Raw genomic sequence first — 22,752 nt, forward strand, 5'->3', positions numbered from 1 at the left:
GAAAGAAACCCAACATGTTCACGTATGCATTATGCAGTTATCACATTTAAAACGTGCTAAAAGCCCATATTACACCTGTGCATGTAAAAACTACTGGGGATTTCTTTGCAGGTGCAGATTTTCTAGTTCTCTGCAGTAACTGCTAGTACATCAAGGGTAATACAACAAATATTAATGCATGCATTGTGGCTCCTGGTGTACTCCCTTTCACCAAAAAACATATAGATAACTCTTTTTTAAATTTGTGTGTTAATTTGAAGAATTTAATGTGTAGTGAAACATTTTTTTTTCTCCAAAACCTAAGTTAATACAAAATTCCAACTTTGGTTGTTGTTACTAATATGGTGATATACAATCATTTTTCATGCTAAAATGGCAGGTTGCATATTCCTTAAAAAACAAGCAAAAGGGTAAAAAAAAAAAGTAATGCAGAGGTATTAGAAATGTTCATACTACATAATCAAATATATATGAAATAATAAACACTGTTTTATGCTCAGACATCTGCAGCTATGTGTGCAAAATCTAACTTTTTTGCAAAGTTATGGATTATATCTGATTTGTAATAAAGTATAAACTGTGCATACCTCCTCTGGATTGTATTTAGCCAACACACCATCTCCATGGAACTCCTGCAGCACATCCTTCAGCTTCTTGGTTGAGTCTGAAATTAATAAGGACAAGTTATTGTATTTGTGATCTGTTTATGTTTCGAGTATTTGGCCCATCTCACATGAAGTATATATTTCATATTAAACATTAATTTACAGTAGTTTGATTCATGTAAACATGCAATTTTCTGGACTTTGTCAGCACCTGTAAGAGCTGTAGAAGCTGCATACACTCTGATAGGATTATATATGATGTCTGCAGGGAGACGAACCCCGCCAAAACTACCTTGGGGGGTTCTACCAACTACCGTATGATTGACAGGTCCCTACCACACTGCAATGTGTGTTTTCGTCTGACAAATTTGACTCTTTCACAGTTTGTTTTCCCCTCATCAATGTTAACTGGAACATTTTGGTTGCTTAGAAATGTTCATGTGTTCGATTGGACTAAAAGACACTCTTAGCAGAGTTGTTCATAAATAGGTACAACTTTCCCTTGCTAACCAAGCTAGCATTATGTGATGATGTAGCATTATTCCTGTTCCCAATTCGTTCTGCACATGCCCAACTGCAAAAAAAACAAACTCTGGCTCATTTCACTCTCTGAAAGAAAGCAAATATAAGTACTGCCCAACATGTTGATCTTAACATAAAAACACCAACATAATGAGGATATTTATGATTTTAGAAGTCAGTATAGCTCGCTAACTATAGCTATGAAGCTAATTTAAACTTGGGCCAGCTAGCCAAGATTAGTTTACCAACCAAGCAAAAGTTTAAACTGCTTTTTATTTTGATAATTTGGGGACATCTGGAACAAGTTGCAGAAAATACAATAGTGACATGATGTCATCTTTTTAAAAATGGTGAACTTAGCAACACATTTAGCAGATACAAAGCATCAGTCATGTTTCTGGCAACTTGATGAGTATAAATTCAACATTTCACTTTCCTTTGAAGCTACATGGTTTTCGACAAATCTATGAAACATATTGATTTAAATAATGTGACCATATTGGTGAAAAATGTTTATCTAAACATATCAATTATTATAACCAAGCAAGAGTTTAAACTTTAAACTAGCCTCCGTGAGGTCACCCATTGGGTTCTGAAGAACGCAAATGAATCTTTGTGGGCGTTCCCACAGTCGCCATTTTGGCAAAGCTGACTCCGCCCAACTCGCAAGATAATTCAAAAATGGGCCAGTTTACACTGCTTACACACTGCTTAACTCATGGTAAGTAACTCTAAAAATTTACCACAGCAACTTCAACCTGTTTTAGATACATAATAAGGGTAATTTGAAACACTGATTTTGTCGAGACTTGCAGTAATGTTGCCAGTGTTACCTTGAATAAGCAGAATGTTTAAACCTGCAATTGATTTTCTTTTACTTTTTTAATGTGGGGACTACAGAAACAATCTATAAACACAACAGTGACAGTGATAAAACATGGTGAACTTGTCAGCCAGCACATTTAGCAGATTCAAAGTATAAGCATTCATTTGGAGTCTGTTTCCGCCCACCTGAGGAATACAAATTCAACATTCACTCTCCTTTTTAGCTAGCTGGTTTTAAACAAATCTATGAAACATATTGAGTGAAATAATGTGACCATACTGGCGAATGTATGTCACATGTTTGAATAGAAAAAAGTTGGAAATTCTAGGTCAACAACTAGCTGCAATGAAGCTAATTTTGGGTCAGCTAACACCTAAAATTAGCTAGCTTTTTTAATGTGGGGACAACAGAAACACGATACAAACACAACAGTGACAGATTATCATGTTTTAATGATGGTACACCTGTTGACCAGCACATTTAGCAGATACAAAGCATTAGCATATTAGTTCAACATTCACTCTCCTTTAGTTTTAAACCAAATCTATTAAGCATATTACTGTTAATTTTTTTTGAGAAAATAGGGCACAGTTTTAGCACCCTGTAAAACACAAAAATAACTTGATCAGTCAGAGATTTGCTGTGATAATTACTGCATGCTACAGAGCGTTTATGAGCCCTGCTGTTAAATCAATTTGCTGCGCCACAGATTCTAAATGTAACAGAAGTTAATTAGAAGCACCTTTTTCTCACATGCACTGGAGGGCCTGGTTCATCTCTCACTACCTGTGTTAGTTAGTGCTTCATATTAGCTGCCGTGTCTCTTACCTCTTCACAGGTTTAATTACTTTTACAGTTGGTAAAATGACGTCTGCTTCCCAAACAGAGAAACTTCAACCTGCCATTATATAAACAGAGCAGCCAGGGACCCTGAGGTAAAGTTGCTGATTCTCAAACTGCCCAGCACGTCACTGATTGATAATCAGCAGGTGTGTTGGGGGTTCAGAAAGGAAAGTGTTGTCACTGGATTTTTCTTTTCAAAATCAGTTCAGCTTGATGAAACTGTATCATAAATATTACGTGTTCTCTCAGACTGAGTAAATACAACATTGATTCATTTTTCATCCGATTTTAAGCCAAATATCCCCCACAATTACCAGATGTATCTGTGGTTTATTGTGCAAAGGTTAACAATGGATGATGTTCTGCATCCATTTAAATGTGAATTTGAGCTCCTCTTAACAGCTTTTTGTTGGTTATAACATTGCGTCTCCTGTACTAATGGCTTTAGACCTTTGATTTTTTTTCTCAGGATGCATTTTACCGACAGTGACTAGAAATAATTGCTTCACATTGGACTGTGAGTGTGTGTCATCATTATTGACCACCTTTATTAGCATGCCCTCCTCACAAAACCATTACAAAGCAGAGTGATTATGTATCCGACTGATTGCCTGTCACATTCACCAGGCACTGCTGAATTACAATGTATTTTCTCAATCAGGCTAATGATTTAACCATTGTGTGGCACACAGTAATCAGAGGGCATGTTTTATTTTTGTTCATAAACACACTGAGGACCTTGTTTACCTTTAAATGTAAAAGAATTTTCCCTCTGTATAAAGTAGCACTCTGCACATTAGCATTTATATCCGATACAGAGGAACTCTAATTGTTGTGAGTGAGATGTTGTGCCTGACTCGGCGCACAGCTATTAAAATGTTATGAAAGTGTGCATAGCTCTCCTTTAATGAGAAGGAAGGGAGAGATACAGCGGGAAGCTAGATGAAGGGCGGGATGAGGAGGGAAGGTGAGGCAATGTGATGCCCTTTGTTGCTGCTCAGAGAATGGGATATTTTATAACCTGTAGCTGCACAGTGCACAAAGAGTCGCCCGGAGCTCGTGGAAACATGATTATCCAAATCTGTCTAGCGTGCACACTCGCCTGCACGCAGATGTGCACACACACCAAGACACTTCAGTTCCATCTTCACTTTCCCTTTTATTCCCACCCAGTTTTTATTTCAAGCTACGTTGTTAAGACTTGTGTTTTTCTTGTTTGATTCAACAAACTCAAACACCCATTTGCAAAAAAAAAAACAACCCATAAAAAAACCCCAGAACCTGATTGGCTCTTGAGTGTAGTATCTAGTAGAGGGAGCAGGGGAGCTCCTTGGAGTAAGGAACAATGTTGTCACTAGGCACAAAGCAATTAAAGGGAGAAATGTCATTACCAAGTGAAACAGTGGAACAAGAGATCCTGGGTGAAAAGCATTAATTATTAACATTCATACTTGGTGCTGCAGTTTTAAATGCCTCCAAGATGTTGTGTTTGACACTGAAAATAGCTCTGAAATATATTCCACCACTGTGTCGACCCTGTTACAAAAAGCACTTAGGATCTAAAAAAAAAAAGTTGGACACCTAATGACTCCATTTCTTGTCCACAGTTAGTTCCATTGTTTGCCTGCCGACAGACGATTTACTGTGACTTGTACTTTCAAAGTCTGTCCAAAACTATGTGTGGGTGGTGCACAGCATCCCGCAGTCAGCCTGCCAGGTATCGTCATATTTTCCATCCCTGGTACCATTTCAAATGATTAAATGTGTCAACATCTTGGAGCGTAACATAAACTCCAGGCATCCAGAGCACAGTCTGGTGAGCAGGGGAGCCATTTGTTGGGTTGCGAATGAATCATTCAGAGCTAAAGCGGCGGCACGCAGATTAAATGCTTCAGCAGCTTGAGCTTCCTACATGCAGTATGCAATTACAACATCAGAATTTTATCATTAGATGGAGAAGGGATGTTTGAGATTAACCACAGTGAATTAACTCATACAGATACAAATCTCATCACGGCAGACAGAGGGACACTCTTTTGTTATTGTTGAATCGGAGAATCGATGCTATCAGAGAGAATTTATGTCTTATTTATGAGGAGGATTATTGGATTTATGAAAGCAGAAATCAAACTCATGTCAACGTTCCAAAAATCCATATTGATGAAGTGAAAATTTGCATCAAGTTAGAACATTTTCAAATATGTTTTGCTTTCCTACCAGACATAAGATGACAGGATTGATATGGATTTCATCTCAGTGTATTTCAAGAGACAGATTGATTTAATGTGTTTAGTCTAAAAGTTTATCATAGAAGTCACAATGTTAACCAGGTTTGACTGCGACCATGGAGCATCAGATGAGGCTACCCAGTGTGTCAAAAAGTGACATCCAAGAGGTTCTTCAGACTTCTTTTCAATATTTCTCCTTGACTTCACACAGAAATACCCAATTCCTTAAAGAGTAACTAAACCGCAGAGGGGGCGCCCTTTGCTTGCTATCACAACATGATCCATCAGAAATTATCCAATTACACAATGAACATAAAGGATACTTCTGCTTAGACGCTGTGTGCCAGGAGGGGACAACACTAACATTTTTAAAGAAATTGGTGTCACTGCTGAAGCGTATTATCTGCATTTTAGTCTTTACTAAATATTTAAGGCAGAAAATGTTCATTTCAAAATTCGGAGTCACGAATACAGGGAAAATAATAATACATTGAATCACTGTGGCTGCAGAGAGAGACTATGAGTTTACACTACCTGCAGTCTGTGCTATGCTGTCAGTCTTCTCATCCAACTCAACTCTGACAAACAAAAACATGTAAAAAAAGACCAATTTGTCTATTTGCCCCGACTGTGATCAAGTTATGATAATTGGAATTGCTGTGTGGTAAACAGTACAAGGACAGCAGAACCTCACAAAGACAATGCATTAAAATGAGCCATTTGTTTTATTCTGAATATCTATTCTATCCTTATCCTGCTAGCAAAAAGTCAATTTCAGTTTGAACTCTTTCACAATAAATCTTTTATCTGTGATTCACACAATAGTCACCAAAAAGGTAATAGCAACAATGAAAACAGCAGCAAATTCACCTAACTAACATAATAGATAATGCAAATTTTTAAATCATGGAACTTTTTCAGTGATCTATCTTTCTATATCCTAAAGCTCTTAGGTAATAAAGAGGTTTTCTCTTTTGCCTTGTCCAAATCAGATTCAACAAAACCTCTTAACGGTCCTAAAAATCTAGTTTCTACTTGATGAATAACACCTGTTCATGATAATATTTCATCATAGCATAATTAATGTTCCACATAACTGCTACCTGTTTCACGTCATTATTTTTGAATCACCAACAAGTGAAATATAATCAAAATGAAAAAAAAGGATCTCCCACTGCAGCGCCTAAAGTCCTGAGGTGTTATAGGACTGGAGAAAAATTAGGAAATATCATGACAGCTGTCACATGACAGAAAGTAAGGGATGGTCAAGGGGGTCATGGAGAAGCACGAGCGACTGTCAGGTGTTAACGGAAGATGTTTACCTGTTTACATGTGATGTGTAAAGATCATGAAGCATGCCACAATCGACAAGCGAGTAACATGCATGCATACAACTCCAAATTCACCCAGACCTCTCATTGGTTTTAGTTGAAAACTGAGACGTATGATTGTATCTGTATGTATGAGGACTCACACTGAGAGACACAACCCGGTATTAAACCTGCATTATTTGACTTTTCTGGCTACTCACAAACAGCATATCATGTTGTCAAAAATTTGCCCTGTTTCCAGAGGGAAACATTTGTCTCTCTAGGTGTGTGATGCTCTATTCATTCACCAGGTAGTCGCTTACTTTGTCTGTCTGCTGTTTGAGGCTCACCAATCTCTGTAACCAGATCGTGCATAAGAATGTAGGATCATATTTTGATATCAGAAGCATTCTGGTTGCTGTTTCTAGTCCAAACAGTATTGCATAACATAACAGTATTTTATGTAGAAAGCAAAAGAGGCAGAATGCATTGGCCGTAATACATTCTCAAAACCCACCGGCAGTCGTCTTAAGACTATTAGCTTTTCAGTAACTCAGCCAACTTAGCAACACTGGCTACATGTGAAACTATCCATTTGTAGATGTCTCCCCTGAAATATCAGCCCTTGCCCCCAGAGGCTAAATCATGTCAGATGATGGTTTTATCAAGATTGGGGGCTGGGCAGGTAGCATAAAATGGGTTTATAGGAGCTTTTTTGTAGTTGGAAAAAGTTAACTGCTGCTTCTGGAAACAGGACAAATCCGCAAAAAGAGTGAAGGGGCCAAAACACTGAGCTGAATAATCTCCATAGAAGCTCCATGTAGCTGAGACAAACTGCAGATTTGAGTGAAAGCTGTCTGCAGGTTTGTCACTACATCAATCGTTAATATAAAAATGTTGATTAGTGCAGCTATAAGAATAAAGAAGGCAAAGATGGCAGCACAAATCCCTGACATTTTATATTCTGTTCTGTTCTTTTCTGAGATGTACCTGTTAAAGAACTAAAAAAGTAAAAGTTGAACAGCGCAAGTGGCAGATGTTGACTTGCGGCAGAGAACCGTTAATGGCTGCGTGGGAGTGTCATGTCACCTGGAAAATGACTTGTTCTCCGTGAACAGGATCGCACATGTACAGAGAGACACCTAGAAAAATACAGACTCTCCTTATCACAGTCAGACACAAACACAGAGTACCTCTCCTACTCACACTGGGTGTATTCTTGGAGCAGGGCGAATTCAGCTGGGGTCAGTGTGACCCATTTGTCCTGGATGCTCATTGTGTTTCAGACCTCTTCTCTCCGTCCGCCGAGCATTCCCCGGGCAGCAACACACAGCGGGACGTCACACGCTGAAAAAAACAACAACAGACATCAGATCACCTGGCCCATTACCAGCCTCAGACATCTCTTATTACTTAATGGCTGTGAAAATGACAAAGCAAGTTAAATGCGAATATGCGGCTGAATTGGAGCCGGAGATGCTTGTTTGCAGTTAGAGGCTTTATCGGTTTCCGCATTGCTAAAGGTCAGAAATACTGTAGATACATAAACATATTCAGATATATCAAAATGTCATTTTGTTTCAGTTCCCGTAACACTGATATGTCGTATTTCCCCCGGTTTCCCTGGCTGCTCTTCTTTCTTCAGCTGTCATCTCAACACCCGGCAAAATGACAGCCAAAATGTCCCTTTGTCTATTGAACGCCATGTTTTTCAGAGTTGTTGCAAGGACTTGACATTTCAGGAATTGACATTCATGTTTGTCTGCCAGTGTAGGATGAAGCCAAAGTACAGACTCCACCATAATTAGAAACTGATTTTTATAGATAGAAACAAATGTTACCAGTAAAGTTCAAATCACATTATAGGGAGTGTTTAAAAAGAAAGATTTAACGATGGAACCGTTAAGAGAGACCAACTAAAACGTTTATCATTCATTAAATTGATTTTTTTAACTGTTTAGTGTGCTACAGTAACAGTCTATCATTAGCTTACAACAAAGTCCAACATTAACATAGTGTTTATTGACTATTTATTTACTTTGCATTATGTAGCTCTATTAAGTAAAAAAAAAAAATTGTGTGTGTTTAAGTGTTTATTTGAGACTGAACTCCCCCCCCAAAAGGCATATATTACATGTATTGTTAGGAAGCAACCTCTTTATGGGAATAAGCGAGGAAGGCAGGTGATGAAGTATATAGAGCAACAAAGTCCATTGAGAGAGGATTGTCTGGGTGGAGGGACGGCTTGACAAAAAATGGTATTTGACCCAGGAGACCACAGTCTGTGTCCTGAGTTAAACCAAAAGTTATATATCTAAAGTAAGCACTTCAAGTTTTACATCATGTGGGTGAGCATGTAACATACTTATGTACAGAAGTTGAGTAATTTAACAAACATACCTATTTTAGCACAACCCATGATCTTTTCCTAAACCTATCCAAATAGTTTTGTTGCCTAAACCTAACCAGACTGTCACATTTTCACAATAATAACCAAGTTTTTAAAACGGTTGTGTTTAGGTACGAGCTTGTGTAAACAACATATGTGGTTGTGTGGGGGCTGGAGGACTTGTTGATTTATTGGATTTGTTTAATTAAAAAACCTCACAGATTGCCCTAGTGAGAATTAAACCCCCAACCTAGAAAGCCTTTTATTAGTGCTACGCTCTATTAAACAACATAAAGTCCCATTAGAAATGTCGATGCAACATCCGGAAAATGCATGTCCGGTCACCCTTTTATTCTTCTCTAACTCTTGAAAATGACTCTGATATGAAATAAAAACTAAATTTACTGTCAGCACTACTGATGGGCTCGGAGTGAGAAATCATGAAGTATTTGCAACAAGTTGAAGGGGAGTGGAAGGGTGCTTGGTGTGAAAATAAAAGCCTAATTTGGGCATTCAAAGCTGTGTTGGTGCTGCTTTGCAAATGACCTTGCATCAGCCTGACTGGTTGCTATGATGGCAACACAATCGAGTTCAAGCTATAACGCCTTTTTGCAGGCTGGTGTTTTTGAACCGAGTCCAACATCGAGTGTTTCACTGGAGGTAAATTAGAAGTCGTAAGTGTTCCTGCTAGAACAGCAATTACAACTATTAAAGCAGCATTTAAACCACCGTGGAGAAACAAAATATTTTAGGGTTGGATGCAACTGTTTAAGACAGAATCGTGCTGTTTGCTGCTTGTGGGTGTTGTGCAGGAGGGCCCTCCATCCTTTTCGAAGGGTGGAGAACATGCATTTAATAAACGCCAAGTGTCAACCTGATGTCAACATTATATGTTGCTGTACTGATTAGTGCAACATCATGGACGTTGAGATTTATATGACCTTGCTTTCCCTGCACATAATTGTATGTTTGTGTAGATGTCACTCAGACATCTTTGTGTGTATGTGTGTGTGTGTGTGTGTGTGTGTGTGTGTGTGTGCGGTACATCAGCCAGTGAAGCATCTGCCCCAATTACTGAAACTGTGGATCAACAAGTGGACATGTTCATTCATGCGGAGGATGGATGTGTGCATTTGCATGTAGGTGTTTAAACAGTACACACCGCTGTGGTTTTTGTGAGGTATAAATGTGTAATTCTGTTCTGACTCGTGGCTATGTGTGCCTGTGTTTATGCAGGTGTGTGTGTGTGTGTGTGTGTATCCATGCATGAATACGTGTGCATGCAGGAACTTCCCATGTGGTACCACATTTTTACCTTTAAGAACCCATTGAATGAAAGGGGCAATTGCATGGGCAAAGGCTGTGTAAATTATTAAGGGAGCATCATTATTATTATATAGAGTACACAATAAAAGGGAAAGCAACAGTCAACACAATGTGCAGCCACCAGTGTTTCTGTGGGAACACGCTGGGTGCGTGGGAATCAGCCTCCCTCGCATAAACTTTGATCTGCCGCTGGAGCTGGAACTAGAAAATGCTCTGCAAGGTCTCATTTAATGTTTCGCACTGACAGCAAAAAAAAAAGAATCTTGTTATTCATCTTCAATCTCCAATGAGTCAAATCCCAACACAGTGATAGAATCTGTAATATACTGATGTGTGCGGTATATTCCTGCTGTGCACTGCACTGTAATCATCCTCTCTCTCTCTTATTCCGGTGTTGCCTAACTGCAGTGCATCCTCACATAACACTTGGCTGGCATCCTTTCAACAATCAAAATCCATTTCCACAAATGTCATCAGATCAGCTTGACTGTGCTCCAGTGATGCAGTGTAGATATTCAGCGTGGATCCGTGCGCTATGCGCCCTGCTGACACCAGATCTACGCTGATGCCATGACACACAGATACAGAAGGTAGTGGCCACTGCGACATACGGCACCATGAATGAGATGTGCTATCAACATGAAGCTCACCTGCTGCAGAGCTGGAGTTAATCACCAGGAGATGGGTGAGATGGGGAGGAGTCCTCCGGGCAGATGTTTTCAGATGAAGCTCCTCAGGCACATTCCTGCCGTATCCTCCTCTAGGTCTTCTGTCAAGGCAGGAGCGGGTGTTTGTAATTAGATGGAGTGTCTGTGTATGAAAGAGAGGAGAGGAAGGAGCAGCAGCAGCCCTCTCCGCTGCATGATAGTGTATGAGTATGTGTTTGTTTTTCTCTGGCAGGGTCTGGTCAGAGCAGCATCGCCGGGGATGTGGAGTGGGGGGAGAGAGAGAGAGAGAGAGAGAGCAGAATTATCCAACACTGCTCTGCCTGCAATGATCAGTTTCCATACTCCCGCTCACTCACGTCACATCCCTCCATCCCTCCCCTCAACAGCTCCACTCCTCACCTTCCCCTCCCTCCCCTGAAAAAAAAGCCCTGAGGTCCTATGCTCTCCTGCTTTCTCTCCGTCTTTCTTTTTCTCTTTCTTTCATTCTCATCTCTCCCACTACTACTCCCCCACCTCCTTTCAAGCCATCTCTGCTTCGGTCACTGAGGCACGCATCAGCCGGCCACATTAGCATTCAACACGACAGGCGGTAAGTGCAGCAACCTGTGGGATACCCTCTCCAGAGGAGCTGAGAGAAGGCGGGAAAAAGAAAAAGATTAAGACAGGGAGGGAGGAGGGGATGGGGGTTGAAGCAGAGAGAGAGGGAGAAGGAAAAATAATAAACGGGAAAAAATAGAGAAACAAGATGAAGATGATGCAGGGGGACAAGAGGTGAGTTTTTTGTGACCAATTTTTTTATTTTGTTCTCTGGGGACACAAAGAAATGAGAGGGCTAAAATATCCTTTTGTTTTGAATAATTGTGTTTACCAATGAAGGTTAAGCTTCTTAATGCAAAATGTGGTCATCATCCATCATTAGTTTTCCGAACAGTGCCATTGACATTTTGGGGCTTATCTGACACTCTTATCCACAGAGATGCATGATGAGTCGACATGTCGATACGAGCTCAGATTCTTAGGTGGCCTCACTGGAAGCAATCAATAGTAATGAATTCAGGGGTTAGAGCCACAGCACCAACACGTGAGATGTTAGAAATCTGCAGAATGATCATACAGGCACGAAAAAGCAAAGAAATAAGAATGCAACAGCATTTTAGAAGCCAGTGCTTCTTTGAAAAGAAGCAGATTTTCAGCACAGCTCACATGAACAAATATATCAATACAGCAGAAAACAAGTTAATAAAAAACAAATAATTATAACAGCACAATACATTTAAATTCACAGTGCATATGTGTACATCCATACTGTTAACAGACAAACATAATGCCAGCCAAATCACATTTTTTCTCAGCATAATATGACATCATTTTTAATTATTGAAGCTGTAAAGCTCATAGCAACTTAGCATGGTTAAGATGTTTATGTTTAGCCACTTGCAGCTCTCAGTTAAGGTTAAGGAGATAGTATGGCCTTGGATAAATATTGAAACCGCTTTAAGCACAAGACATGACATGTTTACATTATTAACAATTTTTCTCTGATCTTAGTTTTCAATCTATGACATGTATGTATCTACCATGTCCATCCACACTAGTGATATAATTTGAGTTTACTCAAATTTCAAATGCATCACTATATACACTTCACATAAGTTCCATCAGTTATTGATGTACCATATGAAAAACAAGATGAGACACTGTTGAGTATAAATAACTTAGTGTAATCAGCATATGAGTTGGTCTTTTTAGTTCGTATAGTCATAAAATCACCATGAGACGACATGTAAACAATAAATAGTAATGTACCAAGTACTGAGCCCTGTGGCACTCCAAACACTGCAATGCGATTATCTGAAAGATGTCTTCTTTTTACATATTTAAGGTTATGACAAGTTCATCTTTACTGTTAAACATAACTCATGTTGACTATGATAGGAGACAAACAACGATCAAAAAATCCAAGATAGATTTGGTTAGCCTGACTCCATTCCCTGATGCAAACACAACATAGTTTTTCCATCATAATTTGCCATAACTGAGCTTGAACTACACTGAATAAGTTTATTGTTTTATATGTTTTCTCTTCACAACTGTCTAGCTTTGTAGATAGCATATGTTCACAGGAAAACCCTTCTGCATGAGACATAAAGGTTACTCAATAACAGTTTCTGCCCTGCTGCTCTGCCTTTTCCGACGAGGCTGTGAGGATAAAAAGGCTTTCGCTATATAAGCATGCTGCTTCCTGGAACAAACCTAATATCTTCAATTCATTTACCAGCCCACCTCGATGTAACCTTTACATTGCTCACACCTTCTACGTAGCCTTCCCGCCTACAGGAACCAGCCTTTAATCTGACCCACAAGCCTCAGCATGGATTGAGTTTCATGAATGATCGCTGAACAATGACCCAGATATGGGCGGGATGTGTGTGTGGGTGGCGGCCGACCAGCGTGCAAATAACGTTTGTGTTTTAGTGCTGCCTCCGGGCTGTCTGTGTAGGTCATGTGGGTGTTTACATTTGTGTCAGAGAGGCAGAGGCAGTTGAAGTATCGACGTGTCCTTCACATGTGACTGTCAGTGGGCAGCGACAGGGCATCATCACTCGATGCTTCACTTTCATCCACTGCACAATATTTGGATTATATTTGAAAAACGTGTCAGTTTTTCTTGAACCTGAATTGTAATTATAAAAAAATACTGACTAGTGCAGCTTTATTATGAAAATATGATTTACATATTATTATTATTATTATTATATAAGTGTAATTCATGCCAGAAGAAACAGAAAAACTTAACAAACTCCAAAGAGATGTACTTGAAAGCACCATGAAAAAATGGTAAGTGGACCTGATTATAATAACATAATAATAATAATAACAACAACAACAATAATACTGAAACAACAATATTAATAGTTATAATAATAGGCATTATAATAATCATAATAATCATAATAATAATGAAATAACAATATTAATAGTTACAACAATAATTATAATAATGAAATAACAACAATAGTTATAATAATAATAATAATTACACTTATTATGGTCTTGTGTCTAGTATGACTTATAGTCATCATTATTGTTACTATCATTAATTCTATTAGTAGCAGTAGAAACATTACTACTATTATAAAAAATGTTTCCATCACATTTTAAGTAAATTCTACATCTTGACTTTAAAATTTAAAAAAACAATGTATAGTACAGCAGATACAGTATATACAAACATGTAAACCTGAAATAAACAGAGATTAGTCATTATATTATCAAAATATTTTAAATTTCAAATGCAGTAAGTGAATTCCCTATAATAAATATAATCAGAATTCTTGCTGATGAATAATTTCCCTATGAATTTAAGCACATTCAGACAATAAGATGTGACTCAGGCACATGCATGTGAGATATTAATATATGCCGTTTGTGAAAGACTGTATGCATGTTTTGTATTTCTGAGGGTTTTGTTCTGGAGACATTTCTAATTAAGCCAAAGTGACACACAGTTTGTTGTGACTACACTCCAAATTTATGTACCACAATAAAGAAGAAAAAAAAACCCTTTGCTCTTATGTTCTGTTGTGTTTTATATTCAGATGACACAAAAGATTTTACATCAGGTGCGCTTGTTATTGCTGAGTGCATCAGAGCTGCATCATCATGAGATCTCTTGAGGTCATTATGCATGTTGGTCAGGCATGCTGTGTGCAGGCTGGAGTAGCCTCCCTGGCAACAGACTGCATCACTCTGAGCATCAGAGGAAAAATTCAAATGTAATCATTTTGTCTCCATAAATGGAGAGAAATTCATTTATGCCCCTACGTCTTGCAGCATTTTCTGGTCCTGAATGTCAGGAGATTTGAGGCTGAAATGATTTCACTGAGCTCAGTTCAACCAATTTAGATACAGATTTGTTTTTCTGGTGGAAAGGCAAAATAAGAGAGGAGAAAGTGAATATTATGGTGCTCTGACTGTGACTAACTCAAAAGGTGGTGAAAGAAAAGGCCTCTTGAAAAAAAAAATGTCACAGCCACAAAAACCCAGCATGAAACTGGATTATAAGATGTCGATGGAAGTCAAAAGCACCTACGTAACTTTGCAAGCAAAATCAAATTAGTTCAGCCATCTGAAATGTCAAAAAAATCCACTCGAACATCCAGTGGAGCATTGAGAGACTACAAAGGCTCGGACCTGTTATCTTACGGAGCCAAAGATCAATGCTTTGCCAAACAAACGCTACTCAACATCTCCCTGCAACTGTTCTCCATGTTGTGCTGCTGCTTTGATGTCATATTACAGGCTGTTCTCATTCTCCGTCCCTAGTTATATCTATGCAAAGGAACAAACTGTAATTTGTAGATAAGCCACATAATTATGACAGGAGGTAATGAGGTGTAATAATATGTAGACTGAAAAGATCTGTTTTTGGTGGGTGGGTCAAACAAACACAGGACTTGAACGCAACGTGATGTATTTGTGTCTTTTGGAAACTAAAAAGTTATTGCTGTTATCTGAAGTTAACGTGTAAATTAACTTTCTTGCGTAGATACATTACCATCTACGTCATGTTCTATGTTCCTGTCCAGCAGTTATGTACTGAAGTACTAGTTTATCCCACACCCTGATCTTCTCTCTTCTGCTAACCTTATGGAAGCATTTTTGTTGGCTAAATCCAGTGGTGGAATGTAAGTACATTTACTCAAGTACTGTACTTAAGTACAATTTTGGGGTACTTGTACTTTACTTGAGTATTTCCATTGTATGCAACATTATACTTCTACTTCACTACATTTTGAGGCAAATATTGTACTTTTTACTCCACTACATTAATCTGACAGTTTTAGTTACTTTTCAGGTTGAGATTTAACATAACAAAAAATGATACATTTAAAGTGATTAGGATTTTTTATTATTTAACCTCACAACGGTATATTAAGCTGTTAAGATAAGCCCTATCTGACCAAATTCAAATGCTGCTTACATAAATGCATCAGAAATATTAATACAGAAATATATTTAGAATATCAGCATGAGTACTTTTGCTTTTGATACTTTAAGTATATTTTGATGTTGATGCTTTTATACTTTTACTTCAGTAAGTTTTGAATGCGGGACTTTTACTTGTAGTGGAGACATTCTGCAGTGTGGTATTAGTACTTTTACTTAAGGGATTTAAATAGTTTTTCTGCCACTTCCTAAATCTAACCAAGTAATTCCATTTGACAAGGTTCATGACACATTTAAAACACCCATAGTGCGACCGTTTCACAAGAACGTCATATTTGGTAAGATATGCTACAAACTACTGAGCATACTGTACGTTTGTGTAAGAGATCATACCAACCCCTTTCATGAGAATGCATTAGACATTATGCGTCAGGCAGGAGTCGAGGTAGAAATGTGAAAAAATTCATAATTTTGAGGCCACACCATATTTGTGGTTAAGCTGAACTTTGGACGAACACTTTCCCTGACAGCACAAAGACTTTATCATAAACAGTCTGGTCTGCAGACTGTGTTTTCTCCGAGAGATCACACGAGCCTGAGGCAGCCCTAATAACAACTGCAGGTTGGAGAAGGATAACATTTGGTTTGCGCACATAACTGGACTCCAGTATGGTAGCTTGGCTTGCAATGTCTTCCTGAGGACAATATTTGCAATAAATGTTTTGATAGGGTGTGGAGTTTACATGTTCTCCCCGTGTCAGCGATGGTTCTCACTTGGTCCTCCAGCTTCCTCCCACAGTCCAAAAACATGCAGCTTAGGTTTAATTGGTGACTCTAAATTGCCCGTAGGAGTGAATGAGAGCGTGATTGTCTGTCTCTATGTGTCAGCCCTGTGATAGTCTGGAGACCTGTCCAGGGTGTACCCCGCCTCTCGCCGCCCAACGTCAGCTGGGATCGGCTCCAGCCCCCCCACGACCCGAGCACAGATAAGCGGCTAAGGCTAATGAATAAATGAATTAATTTTTTATAGGAGAAAATCAGGACTGCAGTTCTTAATGGGAAAAACAAAACAAAATGTGAAGCACTATATAAGCCCTCAGGTATCAGAGGAAAATTGTCTGACGACTTTGTTGAATTAATTAATAATAAATAAGCCATGGGAGATATTGGAACTTGTGATTCCCTACCTATGTTTTCCTTAGATTTTCCATGCTAATATGGGATAAGGTGGTGGGCAATTCTTCTCATGCACACTAACAGGTTAACTCAGTATAAAAAGTATTATATTATTTCTTTAAACAGGATTATTACACCGCTGCATCTTTTTTTTGTAGTACAACATGGTACAGTGTTGGCTGATACTAATGCACTTATGATTACAGCACTTCTCATACAGTACATATTGCAGCCTGGAGCCTCTGCTGTGAGCAGATGGGTTGTAAAATAAATATACTGCAATGTTAATCAACATTACGACTTCTAAGATCCAATCAAATCACCCCGTTACTTGGAAGAGAGCCGGTGACTCTGTCACCACCGTGACCCCCCACCCCACTGTGTGACAGCAGCCCGCACGTATATCAGTCCTACCCCACTTCTGGCCCTCTGAGCTATAAATAGCAGCCCGAGTGTGGAGTCTAGCGCAGAACACCATGTATCATAATGGGAGCATTATGTAAGGTCCTGTCCTGTGCATCAACACAGGCTGACCAGAGGTCTTCCTTCCCATGGGGCTGAGCCACATCGATGCTGGCTAGATAACAGACAGCTGGGTCTCCCTTACTCAGTATCTGTCCCCCGGCAGAAGCAAAAGAGCATTAGGAGTGAGGAAAGACTGACATTAATGTAAAACACTTTAGATTAGCCCGAAGGCGTCTTCCATTTTCAGGAAATGTCTCAGTATGTTGGAGTAGTAGTAAACATTTAAAAAGGGTTTCATTCCAGGCTGCTACATGTCCAAGACAAATCTTAAATTGCTTTTCACTTAGTATTTTTAAAGCACATATGTTTACACGACTCAGCTGTCATCAACTGCACTCATACACACACTGATTTGCTTTTGAAAATACGTACATTTAAGGAATCACATGTCCAGGCTGCTTGGCACTGTAAGTTTAAGCAGTCAGAACGTTGTAATGCTTCATGTCAGCATGCTTTTTAAATATTAATTCCAACTGAAGCATAAATGTTTGCCCTGTAAATCACATGTCCTGCGTTCTCCTTCAAGGATAAAAATCAGGATCCAAAATGATGAAAATATTCAAAATGAATACTTTTTGGTTATATGATGGTGCCATGTTTTATCAAACAATTCAGTGGATAAATGCTCCTGCTAACATCAATTTGCAGGCTAGTTAGCCAATTATCTGGTCAGCTGCAGTATGTAAATGTCCCTGCAAATATCACTTTGTTCCATTTAGATGCTGGCGTGGCTATGGCGATAGTTTATTTACTTTTTTTTACTTGTCGTTCCCTTGCCGGGGCTCAGCCTACCACTCTCTGTCAATCAAACCCAGACTACGACACCCTCCTCCAGCTGGCTGAGATAAACAGTAGAATTTCTGCTATTTCCCCAAAAACCTAACTATTAAAACTACATTTTAATACATGATATTTTTTACTTTCATTCAACCTCAAAGTCTAACGGTTGCCTTCAATCTTTCTCTGGTCTAGAGATTTTTGTCTTTTTTCAAAGGAGAGAATGTGCAATGAGTGTTACGTCGCTTTGATGGTATTTGTGATCCTGATGTAATGTAGTGTGTGTGTGTGTGTGTATATATATTCTCTCCATTTTTTTTCTTTTTCATCCTTAAAGAACCTAACTAACTAACTTTCAGATGAACATTGTGCTGCTGACTCTATAGACACTGTTAAGATGATGCTGTCTTTTTGATTTGTCTGTGCTGTTAATTTAGAATTTTTTTTTGTATGTTTATTTGTTTCTGTTGAGAAAAATAATAAATGCTAATAACAACTTTGATTACAAAAAAATAAAGTGTGCTAAGCTAGGGAGACTGATTGATGCTACTAAGTGTGGGCTCACTCATCAATTCGTGTTCTGATTTTTGTTTTTTATGTTGTACAACTGTACCTCAACTGCACAGGGTGGATTAAAAATCAGGGTCAAACAACTGGCAGACTTTCACCCAGTAGAGCAGGGTTTAAGTCCAGCATGAAAACAAAAGTAAAATATTTTTAAGTTATGTTGTTTACGTAAGTTACGTGAATCACGTGTTGGACGTAACTTACGTTTTTAAAGTAACTTGTGGTAGTCACATGACCCGTTAAACTGCAGCATTTTTTACAACTGCGAGTGTGCTATTTTATTTGCTGTACTGTGAGCTGTGCTACATACATACATGCCGTAATTTGTGGTACTGACACACTACCTCTTTTGTTGTGTAGGTTGGAAAACTTGTTGGTCCATCATTTGAACCTTCCTGTGGTTCAGCTGAGCCTGCAGGGAAAGCAGTCCATTAGGAAGGAAAATATAATAATACTGTATACTCATTTGTACGTTGTGGATACAAGTGTCTGCTAGATGACATTGTAGAAATGTAGAGTTGTATAATGCATGCAATATGTATATATATATATAGAGCATCATACACACACGTGTGTGTGTGTGTGTCTATTGTGTTCTAATGTGCCCATGTTTGTGCATTCATGGGTGTAAGTGTAGTGGGGCTCCCCTCTGTCCCCCTGCAGACAGTTGGTGCAGAGCATTGAACTATATTATCATAGCATGAGTCACTGGAACATTCTGTGGCTCTAAGGGAGCAAATCACATTTGTTCGCTCTTCCCATCTGCTATGTAATGAGGAAAAGAGTAGGAAAAAGATGGAGAAAAAATAAGACATTTTTAGTTGAAGTTAAAGTGTCTATACATGGATAAAATCTGCAGACTGTCAAACAGATATTTAAATGTGATAAAATGAAGGTTTCACTGAAATTCTGCTAAATATCTTTTTTTTATTGTTCCCATCTTTGCTCTACTGCACTTCCCAGAGACTGCCTGTCAATCACACAGCGTGGGCGGGACTGATGTTCTTTCCTGTGGGATTTCTGTTGATACAGTTTGAGTCACTGTCGCTGGTGTTCGTTCCTTTATCTTGTCAGATCTGGTGGCCACATGTGCGAGTCCTCAGGAGTCTCACCACAATGTTGTGGGTGTCTTTAAAATCCAAGAAACATGGTGAATTAATTTCCTTTCTTGTAGAACATTTGAAACACTTGTTCCACTTCAAACTTTTAATTATCAACATACTTAAAAATCACATTGACATTTTTTTACTCCAGAAAGGGATGACTCAATGTCAGAGAATCTGTTTAGGAAAGAAAGATAATAAAAAAACTCACCAACTGATGGCAATCTTATAAGTGACCTCAAAGGTAAAAAAAACATACAATGTTATGCAGTTGCATGGTAACAGAAATAGTAATATTTTTTTATTTATTCATTAATTACAGTAAATACAAACCATTTAAAAATCATGCGATGGTGTAGAATCTTTTCTTCGCTGACAGAGCTCTGTTGGTTTGATTACATTTGTACTACTAAAGGTAAATTATAACTGATTTTTAATGCCGTTCATGCACCCATACCAGGTGTACTGATAAGGGGAAGCACAACCATGCAGCAGTCATCCGCACATCAGAGGTAAAGTCGGCGGAGTTGTCTGGTGCACTCAGGCGTTTGCAGGTTTTCCTGACCACTGCTGATGTGATTAGCACTCGACCCAGTGAGCAGAACACGTTCTTACGCTAACACAAGGGTTGTGATGATATCGAACTGGCATGTGAATATCTTCATTCACATCTAGTGGCGAGCAGCATGAGGAGCTGCGTTCCTCTGCCTTTCTCCGATGGCAGAGTGAAGAAAAACAGAGAAGCCTGTGAATATTTATGCCTTTTTCCATCATCTTCTTGAGAGTGAAACGGTTCCATTCGTAATTTCTGAGTGTTTTGGGGTTTGGCTTTAGAGTGTTTTAATGTGTGGTGATATTCCATATTTTTCTTGTTTTTATCAAATCTCCATGAAAAGACCAAAAGTATTGATAGCCTTGAAATTGAAATTGAAATTGAAAGCCTGATAGCGTAGTCAATAAGACTACCTACAGTATGTCTTTTCCCCAATCACTTTGGTTTGGAAATCACATACTGTAAGACTGTTTGGTCAAGGGACTTGATGGAAAACAGTTCAAGAAAAGATGTCAAGGATAATTTATAAGGAGTTAGAAGAAAGCAGCCATTGATTGTAAGAGAATCCAACTGCACTTACACTAGACTCTGTAATAATGCAATGATGGATGTTATTGACGCTGTGTTCTTGTTGCATGTTGTTTCATGCTGACTTTAAACACATGCAATGAAAAATATTACTTCATTACCAACTTAGGAATTGCAATAAAAAAGCAATTTAGGCTCCACTCCTGTAGCCTTATATTGATCAACATGAATCCATTAGAATGACTGAATGCTCAATTTATGCAAGATAGGCAGAACATGTTGATCTTCTGAATAGTGCGTCACTTTAAATGTTTCTAGCCAAAGAAATTTGGTAAATGGCGGTCTAGTGTACCATATTCTAGAGAAGATAGGGGAGAAGACATTAAAGAAATGTCCTCTGCATTCAGAGAACTCAACCAGCTCTTATTATGGCTTCCATTGACATACTTCCAGGTCATATCACTCATTCAGGAACCTTCAAAAGCAAAAAAAAAGACTATTCGACCATAGCCAAAGGGCACGGTCGGACACACATCCACAAATTTAACATTCATGAAGGGCAAACTTCCACTTTGGTTAAGATTTTGATCTGCCGACAGACTGCTATCACCATCCTGGGCCAATGAACACAGACACTGTAGTTTATTTTGACTCTGTCACACACCGTCCTCCTGCTGTAAAACTCAACAGAGAATCAAATGTTACATCTCCAAAGATGTTGTTGTAGTTCACAATGTAATACATTCAGTGATGGGAATAACGGCGTTACTAACAGCGTTATTTTATTCATTAACGGTTACTATTTCCATTACAACGCTGTTACCGCTACCGAGAAATAAATGTGGTGCGTTCTAAACTGAAGCTACTCATTGAAGCTGTTGTCATTCAACTTGGCTCTAAGCCACAGGAGCTACAAAGCTGTTTTCTTTTTTCTTTGGTGAGGGAGGAGGGAGGGACAGACAAGACAACCGTATAAGTGATGGTGATTGGCTAAAGTAGAGTAAGAGCCAATCAGAAGCAGTGTTAGTAGCAGATGTAGCACATATATCACTGATATAACTTATATAGGCTACTGGACCAGTTCTAGGTTCTGAAGGAGTGTGGGGGAGGGGGGGTACTTTAAATACAAAAGCCGGCACTTTACTGATAGACACAAAAAACACAACAAAGGCAATACGCACTAATAATAATAATTCAATAACCTGCAGGTAAACTATAGACAGAAAATAAAGTCAAGTTTACACTCTCTTTCCCTTGTTTAGGCAACAATTTGTTTCAGAATACCAACTAATTCAAGCAGTTTGTTTAGTTAGATTGCCTATTTTAGACCGGTCTATGAGTAGTTATCTTTTTTAAGTTAAGTGTTTTACCTACTTTGAATTCAGTTTTTCTTTGAATTAACTCTTTTTCCTTTCTTATACAAGTAAAGAAATATATTCATAAATCAAGGTGAAATATAACACAATTCAACCTTATTCATAACAGTGGTAATTATGAACAGTATAAAACATCTAACACAAATTCAAGTTCACTTTCCAGTAATATTCTCAGTTCAGTTCAATGATAGTCCGACTCAGTTCAGTTCAAAGAATGAAAATGATCCAACACTCTTACCGCTCTGGCAGCGAGTTACCAACAGTTTGAATGCAGCAGCGGATTCCCTCACTGGCACAATGAAGATGAGCATGACCATGTTGTGTGTGTGCCGTCTCCCCGCACAACATAGAAACAAAGTCTTCAAAAAAAAACTCAGACAGGAACAAAAACATGACCTGTATGACAGGTCATAAAAGAAGATTATTCTAAATTCAGTAGCATTTTTAACCTAAAAAAAAACGTCATGTAACTAATAATTA

The 22,752-nt window shown here is 38.5% G+C and overlaps 1 protein-coding gene across 1 annotated transcript in view; it reads right to left on the reverse strand.

Moving 5' to 3' along the window:
- Positions 1-20,695, reverse strand: part of dgkb (diacylglycerol kinase, beta) — a 104,747-nt gene extending 84,052 nt beyond the window's left edge. The window contains exons 1-6 of the mRNA XM_059338836.1: positions 19,935-20,695; positions 19,057-19,841; positions 11,231-11,345; positions 10,700-10,952; positions 7,541-7,681; positions 588-664 (exon numbers count right to left, since the gene is read on the reverse strand). Coding sequence (XP_059194819.1) covers positions 588-664; positions 7,541-7,610 — 147 coding nt within the window. The 5' untranslated portion in view covers positions 7,611-7,681; positions 10,700-10,952; positions 11,231-11,345; positions 19,057-19,841; positions 19,935-20,695. The remainder of the gene's footprint in view (positions 1-587; positions 665-7,540; positions 7,682-10,699; positions 10,953-11,230; positions 11,346-19,056; positions 19,842-19,934) is intronic.
- Between the last annotated feature and the right edge of the window lie 2,057 nt (positions 20,696-22,752).

Source organism: Centropristis striata, chromosome 8 (genome assembly GCF_030273125.1).
Source record: "Centropristis striata isolate RG_2023a ecotype Rhode Island chromosome 8, C.striata_1.0, whole genome shotgun sequence".
Classification (NCBI taxonomy): domain Eukaryota; kingdom Metazoa; phylum Chordata; class Actinopteri; order Perciformes; family Serranidae; genus Centropristis; species Centropristis striata.